Source organism: Chrysochloris asiatica, unplaced genomic scaffold (genome assembly GCF_000296735.1).
Source record: "Chrysochloris asiatica unplaced genomic scaffold, ChrAsi1.0 scaffold00088, whole genome shotgun sequence".
NCBI lineage: Eukaryota > Metazoa > Chordata > Mammalia > Afrosoricida > Chrysochloridae > Chrysochloris > Chrysochloris asiatica.
The window spans coordinates 7,678,574-7,688,347 of NW_006408606.1; the positions used below are offsets into that span (position 1 = coordinate 7,678,574).

The following is a 9,774-nucleotide window of genomic DNA, read 5'->3' on the forward strand; positions in this document are numbered from 1 at the left end:
CAGTCACTTCGTGCCTTTATAGCCCCCTATTTAGGTAGCCAATGTCTAAGTTACCCATCTCTATCTTATTTACAGAGGGGATGTGAATGATCCTTGCTGTGAAGATTCCTTCCCTCTTTTGGGCTGCTGCATTCATAAGTATAGGTCAAGTTCATCAAATTGTAGTGGATTATACTTTTTTTTTTTTTTTTTCTTCTTCTTCTTCTAGTTGAGTTCTGATCGTCCGGCCGTTGAAGCTAGGTCAATGCATACTATCTGCAAGTTTGGGCGTTCTTGTACATCTCCGCTCACTTCATATCAGCTGGATGCTGCCCTCTCTGCTCTAGCCCTCTGTGTCTGTGTACCTGTCCATGGGATCAGGTCTCACCACACTGCTGGCCAACCAGGTCTCGCTCCAGGTTGACAGGAGTCTACTGAACATGGTCGGACTCAACCCACATCTTCATTGATGCTTTTCCCTGACTTCCCCTCATCGGTAGACCAATGTGGTCATCAGCAAGATTACATGCCCGCTCGTGTATTCCCTTTGAATTTCAGTCGTGGAAGGGGATTTGCCCTGAAGGGACTTCATTGCTTGCCTTGAACAGGTGAACAAGGTGAACAACTTGCTTGTTCTTGTGGTAGTCAATCAGACTGCTGTTTTTGTTTTGGATTTTTCCTGCTGGTCTTTCTTTTAAGAAGTATCTTCTGTTCCTCTAGCTGCTCCAGGCTGTTCTGCTTGTCTTTTCAAGTGGATATTTCCCACCTCAGAAGATTCTGGATGGGGATCAGGATTCCATCTAAGGTCTTACACTCTACAAAAGCTCCACAGGGAGCCTCCTTCACTGGGCAGGTCCTAGCCCCCTTTAAGATATTCCAATCAGTTGTGGGCTGAGGACGGACTTACAAGCTTTCTATAGTCACATTTCTGGCTGTTCCTTTCTCTCCCCCTCAAGTGTTATTTTACAATAGTAGGCAGGAGAAGCCAAGATTCGTAAGACATTCAAGCATCTTGACATTATTTCCCCTCTTTTACCCATTTAGACTATGCCTCAGTCCCTGTATCACAGAGCCCTGTTGTTCCATGGTTGAGCATGCATCACTATTTACCTCTGTCCTAGTTATCCCATACAAACCTGCCTAAGTGTTCTTATCTGCCTTGCTCCTCCATTCCCCTTTCCCTTCTTGTATACTGCCCCTGACACACACAACACCTGAACTATCACAAGTCTCCACTATCCCTGTGCTCCACCTTCCCTTCCTCCCCTCACCCAACCACCTACACCCCCAGTAAGCAATAAAGATTTTTTTTTCCTTTAAAAAAAAGAAATATATTTAATAATAGATTTGCTCTATTAAGTGATGTACCTACTTGCTAATAATTTCAGGCCCATTAATTACAGAAACATAAGCTCCAACTTCATTAGCAACAGCCCTGGCAATCATTGTTTTTCCAGTACCTGGAGGGCCAAAGAGTAAAACTCCTCTAGGGGCAGGAATTCCTAAAAGAAAAAGAAAAAAAGGTTAGATTCAGCAACACAAGTGTTTTCATATAACTTCAAACATGAGCTACAAAATGTATCTTTTATCACAACACAAAAGTAAGACTCAGGCTTCCCTCCCCCTACCAAAAAGATGTTGTTAAGTGGGATACAGTCAGTTCCAACTCATAGCAACCTTGTATAGGGTTTCCGGGAGCGGCTGGTGAGTCTAAACCACCAACCTTGTGGTTCAAACTGACATTGTGGTCTAGTGCTTATCCTACAGCACGATACCAGGACTCTCCAAAAAGATGTACTAAATATAAAAAGCCCAAACACTGATTGTCAGCAACAACTTTCTCTTTGTATACCAAAATGAAAAACCATCAAGTCAATTCTGACTCATAGAAGCCCTATACAGGGTTTGTTGTTGTTGCTGTTGTTGTTATTAAGTGCTGTCAAGTTGGTTCCAACTCATAGAGACCATGTACAGAGTTTCAAAGGAGTAGTTGGTTGAACTGCTGACGTTGCAGGTAAAACCAACTTTGCTGTCCAGTGTTTATCTTAGATCGTTATACCAAGACTCCTAAGAGACTGTGTATCTTTATGGGAGCCTCATCTTTCTCCCATGGAGCAGCTGGAGGATTTGAACACTGACCTTGCATTCAGCATTCCAACAACTAACCCACAGCACCAGGAAAGCTCCTTTCTTTGTAGACAGCAGACTGATTTAAAAAAAAAAAAAAAAGACACCAGCCGGACACATTTTGTTGCCAAACTTCATCCACACAACTAAATTCAGTGAGCAAAAAACAAAGCCCAGGCAATATGGACAGTCAATAGCAAGTCATAATCCCAATTTTCTTTCAATGAGGCAACTTGGAAAGCATAGCATTAATAGCAAAATGTCAATCCAGGTTCTTCTTATATATGTAAAGATTTGTGAAAAAGGAAAACACAGAGAAAAAAATAACAGGTACCAAATATGCCCAAGGGGTGTTCAGTGGCTCTATAGAATAAGCACTGCACTGTGAACCACAAAGTCAGCAGTTCTCTCTGTGGAAGAAAGATGAGGCTTTCTACTCATGCCTCGGAAACCCTGTACAGGGTCACTATGAGTCGGAACTGACTCAACAGCACTTAATAACAAATATGTCCAGAGGATCTGAACAGTAATTATACAGAAGTCCTTGGTTTCCTAGGAGACAAGTCACAACTTCAACGATCTGCATCAATACAAAGATGTCCATACACAGTTAACTTCCTAGCAAAGAATTTTTATCCAATGTATTTAAATTTTGGTTTATTTATTTAGTCATTATTACAGAGCTTTTAATTTTACATAACCAGATAATTAATTTTATATCCAATCCAAGCAACTATGGAAGAACAGATTTAGAAGCAACAAGGCTGTTACTAACTCAAATCAAAATCTAGAGACAAAAGTACATAAAATGGCTTTCTTCACTGGCATTTCCCAAGACACTGACACCTTCTACCATGCCTACTCCTCAGGAAATTAAAAAAAAAATGAGGAGGGAGAATAATCCATTAGTGGAATTGGACAACTGATTATTAGTTGAAATTGAACAATTATGGATACAAAAAAAATCTAAAGAAATCGTACCATAACTCTTGAAAAGTTCAGGCTGTTTGAGAGGCAATTCGATTATTTCTCTAATTGCTTTCAGCTGGCTACCCAAGCCGCCTATCATGTCATAAGTTACTTTGAATTGGCTGTCTTGCTCTTTTGAATTCGTATGAATTTTTGTAAAATTGACTCTTGTTGTTGAAGAAATAAAATAAAAATTATCCGTGTTGAATCTTGCTCCCATGCTGACTGATTTTAGCAATCTCTCTTCATTGATAGGCTGTTCATTTCCTTCTCTGGCAGACTCAGAACTACATCTAAGACCTGTGACTTCCTCTAGCCCAAGTCCACTAGGTTCCTTAGGACTCTGTGCAATACCCAACAAAATATCATTAGCTTTATTCCTAATGCTGTCATTCACTGGTTTGCAAGGAGTACTGCTTGATGCCGGGCCTTGGGGATCATCCAGACGTAACTGACTCAGCTGTAAGGACATATCCAGACTACTGGTTTCCAGGCTAGAGTGTTCAGAGGTCAATCCCTGGGCACTAATATCACGGTCATTCTCAGGCCATCCCAGTATTATGCCATCTGTTCCTTTCACTCGCAACACTTGCAACTTGCATGGTCTTCCATAGAATGTACAGTATAGAAAGTTGCCTGGTAAAACAATCTTGCCATCTAGAAAAGAAGTTATTAAATGAATATATATTAGCATAATTTTTCACAAGTTTATAATTTAAATAGCAATTTATTTGATCTGTTAACCTGAATAAAAAAGATTAAAAACCCTAAATCAAAGATGAAATATTATAAACGAACTGTTATGAAAAACTGAGGACCTACTATTCACCTATGATAGAGCATTATATTGAGATAGAAGAAGCAAGACAAGGTGATTCTTTGAGATCCTCTGCACCCAACAGACTTAAGAGTCTAGGTCAAGCATACCAACAAACAGTCAGGACTCCCACATTAGATAATTTACCTAAAATGGAACACTTAAACCATCACTCCAAGAAAATGCTTTTCAAAAGAGCAAAAGCTTACCTTCAATTCTGCCACTGATACTACCCACAAACAAGTCATATATTTGCTCCACTCCTTACCTGCTAATCAATTAATTAGGAACAACAATACATCTTATCTCACACAAATACTAATTCAGTGAAGGAAATATTCTCTAACTGATTTTAAAGAAAATTATTTCATATGTAGCCTTAAACACAATTTTTAACTGCTGCATTATTTCTCAAAACTTAAGAATTTAAAATTAGTCTCACCTAGCTTTCTCAGAAGACAACCAGTCAGCTCTTTTTCATTAATTTCTATATTTTTATTGCTGTAAAAGATGAAAACAGGTGTGTGGAGAGGAATTAGTAGGATAAAAATCAGCATTAGGTATAACAAAAAAGAAAATGTGACATGAAATAGCATATGTAATGTGACAGCTTTATTACAGACCTGATCAAAAGAGCAATTCATTTATAACCTGAAAATGATTCACACAATTTTGGGACCAACGAAAAGATACAAAAAAAAAAAAAAAAACAAAAAAAAAAAAAAAAAAAAAACCCACCACTTTTCTGATACGTCTTAAAGCCATGGAAATACCATTTGCAATTTGGTATCCTAGTGACCTAAGTAAAAGTTCTTCACAATATAGAGTATTTCCAATTAATAAGCTAGGACATCATTTCATTGAGTTCCATGCAGCATCAATCATGGAAGCAGCAGTCAAGAAATCAAACGACGTATTGCATTAAGCAAATCAGCTGCACAAGACCTCTTTCAGGTGCTCAAGGGCAAAGATTAGTTTAAAGACTGAGGTGAGCCTGACCAAAGCCATGGTTTTTTCAGTAACCTCATAGTGTGGCTCTGTAGGCTAATTCACCAGACTGCAAAGCCGTTTGAACTGCAAGGTTGACACTTCAAGCTCACCAGCTGCTCCTTGGAAACCCTATACAGGGTTCTCTGTTGGTCGGACCCAATTCGACGGCACATAACAACAACAACATAAACATGTGAAAGCTGGACAATGAATAAAGACCGTAGAAGAACTGATACATATGAGTTATGGTGTTGGAGGAGAATATTAAAAGTACCGTGGACTGCCAGTAGAACAAACAAATCTGTGTTGGAAGAAGTACAGCCAAAATGCTCTTTAAAAGCAAGGATGGTCAGACTTCATCTCTCCTATTTCGGACATCTGGCACCAGTCTCAGGAGGACATCATACCTGGTAAAATGGAGAGTCAACAAAAGAGAGGAAGACCCCCAACAAGATGGACTGATACACTGGCAGCAGCAATGGGCTCAAGCATAGCAACAATTGTAAGGCAGGTGTAGGACTGGGCAGTGTTTCATTCTGTTGTGCATGAGGTTGCTATGAGTCGATACCAACTCAACAGTACTTAACAACAACAACATCCAGCATCTAATAGAATACAAAATGCCAGACAACATGATACATTAGAAGAATAAATAAATGATAAACACAAGGGGAAGTGAGATGAGTGCTGTTACTATGTGGGATTGCAATAAATGTCACATAGCAAAATGTATACAAGCTGTTGAATGGAAAAGCAATTTGTTTTGTAAACTTTCACCCAAATCACAATTTTTTAAAAAGGAGCTAGAAGGAATACATTCACTGCACTAAAGAGATTTGGTGAGCATTCAACCATTTCAAGAGGTAGCATATGATCAAGAACTGTCAGTAGGGAAGAAAGAAATCCAAGAAGCACTAAAGGCATTGGCAAAAGACAAGGCTACAGGAATTGATGAAATACCAACTGAGATATTTCAACAAACAGATACAACACCTGAAGTGCTCATGCATTTATAATAAGAAATGCCTGACAACTGACTGAAAGAGATCCATATTTGTGCCAAACTGAAAGAAATGTTATCCAACAAAATGTAGAAATTAACAATATCATTATTATACACAAGTAAAATTCTCAGAAGATAATTCAAAAACTATTTCAGAAGTATATGAACAGGAAACTTCCACAAATTCAAACCAGATTCAGAAGAGGACATAGAACAAGGGAAATCATTGTTGATGTCAGATGGATGTTTGCTGAAAGCAGACAATACCAGCAAAAAGATGTTTACCTGTCTTATTTGCTGTGCAAAAAAGGCCTTCAACTGTGTAGATCATAAAAAATTAATAAAATCGTGAAGAATGGAAAGTACAGAGTACAACTATGCTAATGCAGAACCAATACATGGACCAACAGGCAGCAGTTCAAATAGAACAGAGGATACTTCATGGATTAAGTATCCTTTCAATATACTGAGTCTGCAGGCTAAGCAAATCATCCAAAAAGATGGACTATATGAATGTTGTTAAGTGCTGTTGAGTCGACCCTGACCCATAGTGACCCTATATAGGGCTTCCGAAGAGCAGCTGGTGAGCTTGAACTGCCGACCTTGCAGTTCAAACGGCTTTGCAGTCTGGTGCACCACACAAGCAATCTGCAATATGCAGATGATACAACCTTGCCTCGTCAAAGCCAAAAGGATCTGAAACACTGATGAAGATCAAAGACTGAGGCCTTCAGTAGTATGGATTATGCCTTAACATAAAGCAATCAAATATCCTCACAATAAGCAACATCAGGATAAATGAAGGCATTATTGAGGTTTTCATATAGTGCACTTTACTTGGATACACAATCAACACCAATGAAAGCAGAGTCACAAACATCAAATGATACCATACTGTGCTGGGCAAATGTGTTGCAAAGATCTCTTTAAAGTGTCAAAAAGCAAAAATGACATTTAGAGGACTGTCTTTAAATGTTAAAAAGCAAAGATGTCACCGAGGACTAAGATGTGACTGACCAAAGACATACTATTTTCAAACGTTTCATACACATATGAAACTCGACAATGAATACGGAAGATCAAAGAAGAATTGGCTTATTTAAATTATGGTGCTGGCAAAAATATATACATATATATTGAATATACTATTGACTCCCAGAAGAAAGAACAAATCTGTCTTGGAAGAAATACAGTCAGGATACTCCTCAGAAACAAAGATGGCAAGAGTTCCTCTCATATACTTTGGACACATTAATATATTAGGAGGGACCAGTATCTGGAGTAGGACATCAAGCTTGCTAAGGTAGATAGCAAGTGAAGAACAGGAAGAGCCAGAAGGAGATGGACTGACACAGTGGCTGCAACTATGGATGAAAACCTAGGAAGGCTTGTAAAGATGAACAGGATCAAGAATTTTTTTCATTCTGTTGTATACAGTAGGTATGATATGAACCAACTCAATGGCATCTGACAACAACAAATTAATCATTCCCTGTCTGAACATACCTATCTTGGGAAAGGTCTTTCATTAGTAACACTTCATACTCTTTGTAATAATTTATAAAACATCTCTTCAGGAGAATTAAGCCCTAGATAGTAAGTCATCTGAAGAGGTAGAATTAAGAAGAAATGTAATGGTTATAATGGAAGTTTATTTTGGAGAAAAGGGAATGCCTGAGAAAAACATAAGAACACACTTATGATTGATAATCCTCATGAAAGTAACGCATGTAAAACCATTGCACTTGAAATATGCCCTTGGGCAGTTCTCAAACCAAATGTATTCTTCGTCCTCTGCATAAAAGCAATCAGGATCAGAAGAGGCCTCTCTAGCTGTCTAGCTCTGTTACTGACCAACTGTGTGGTAGCAGGGAGTAAGTGGTAAGTCTAGGTTGAGGAAGGAGTATTAGCAGGCCAACATGGCCAATATCTAAGCCTTGTTCTCCAATCACTTTTTCAGTAATAAAATCTGTATGTTCTTGTAAAAGAGAATGAAAGAAAGTAAACAAGAAAATTTTATGAATCAAATGTATATATAAGCTAAAGAGAAAATTTAGGTTAATATAGTTCAGTTTCTAGAATAAATGTATACTTGGACTATTTATTAGGCTCTGAATAGAAGATAATTAAAAATATGTATGTTGTTGTTAGACTCCTGGTGTGATGCTGTAGATTCAGCACTGGATGGTAAACCACAGATTGGCAGTTCAAACATACCAGCTGCTTCTCAGAAAACGAGTACAGGCTCACTGTGAGTTGGAACCGACTCAACAGCACGTAACAACAATGTTCGTCTCAGCAATCCTGGATAGGGTTTTGAGACTTTTTAAATCTTTGCAGGAACAAAAATCCTCATCATTCTGTGGAGAGGCTGGTGGGCAATACCCTGTGGTTCGCAGTCCAGTGCTTATCCTATTCTGTTGTTAAGTGCTGTTGAGTCAGTTCCATCAAGTCGTGTAACACAAACTGCTAAGACTGAACTGCCACACTCAGGGTTCACAGCCCAGTGCTTATCCTACAGCACCATACCAGGACCCCTGTCCTATGTATAAAACATATGTTGTTGTTGTTGTTAAGTGCTATTGTGTCAATTCTGATCCATATCGACCCTGCACAGGGTTTCCAAGGAGCAGCTAGTGAGCTTGAACGACCGAGATTGCAGTTCAAGCAACTTTGCTGTCTGACTCATTAGCCCAGAGCGCCACACCAGGACTCCAAAAAACACACGTTGTTGTTATGTACCGTGGAGTTGGTCCCGACTCTTAGTGACCCTGTACAGGGTTTCCAAGGCTGTAAATCTTTACAGGAGCAAAAAGACTCATCTTTCTCCCATGGAACATCTGGTAGTTTCAAACTGCTGACCTTATGGTTTGCAGCCCGATTCGAAACCACTACGCTACCAGAGCTCCTTATAAAACATATTGTTGTTGTTGTTGTTGTTGTGTGCCATCGAGTCGGTTCCGACCCATAGCGCCCCTGTATAGGGTTTCTGAGGGTGTAAATCTTTACGGGAGTAGAAAGCCTCATCTTTCTCCTCAATAAAAATACTCAGCCAGTGAGTGTATATAAAATCATATCCACTAGATGGAGCTCTAACCTTACTAATAAAAATTTCTATTTGCATTAAGCAGCTAATTAAATTAACTTCTTAATGGAAGTTAACTTTCTTTGGTCTGTGTTTTGCTGCCCTACTTTAAAACAAGATTTTTGAAATGTAATATTTAAAAATCAAGTTTCTATTTAAAATATATATAAACCCTGATTAGTCTAGCCCAAGTCACCTGCTAAAAACTCAAAAGTGAGATTTCTTTGTAAAGTTATAAATGTTAATTCCAGTCAACTAAGTACTCACTTCTACAGCACTAGTTTAAAACACAGTCTGAGGATAAATCTAATTAAATCTGAACAATATTACTAACTATCTAGAAACTAACAGGAAAGTTATTTGCCTTCACTAATCTCATTTCCTCAAGTATTCAAAGGAGACAAATGTGGCTACCTTGAAGGGTTGGTGTTAGGTGCCATCAACTCAATACAGACTCATAGCAACCCTATGGACAACAGAACAAAACACTGCCCTATCATGGGCCAACCTCACAATTGTTGCCATACTTGAGCCAGCTGATGCTGCCACTTTGCCAAACCATCTCACTTGGGGATCTTCCTTTTTCTCTGACCCTCCACCTTACCAAACATGATATCCTTCTCCAGTGATTGGTTCCTCCTGACAATATGTCCGAAGTATGAGAGATGAAGTTTGGCCATCCTGGTTTCCACGGAACACTCTGGCTACACTTCTTCCAACACAGATCTGTTGGTTCTTCTGGCAGCCCATGGCACTTTAAATATTCTCCTCCAACACCATAGCTCAAATGCATCAATTTTTCTA

General features: G+C 38.9%; 1 protein-coding gene across 1 annotated transcript in view; it reads right to left on the reverse strand.

Moving 5' to 3' along the window:
• The window catches only part of SPATA5 (spermatogenesis associated 5), a 520,157-nt gene that overhangs the window by 475,465 nt on the left and 34,918 nt on the right, over positions 1 to 9,774 (reverse strand). Inside the window, exons 5-7 of the mRNA XM_006866265.1 lie at positions 4,335 to 4,393; positions 3,088 to 3,732; positions 1,352 to 1,481 (exon numbers count right to left, since the gene is read on the reverse strand). Coding sequence (XP_006866327.1) covers positions 1,352 to 1,481; positions 3,088 to 3,732; positions 4,335 to 4,393 — 834 coding nt within the window. The remainder of the gene's footprint in view (positions 1 to 1,351; positions 1,482 to 3,087; positions 3,733 to 4,334; positions 4,394 to 9,774) is intronic.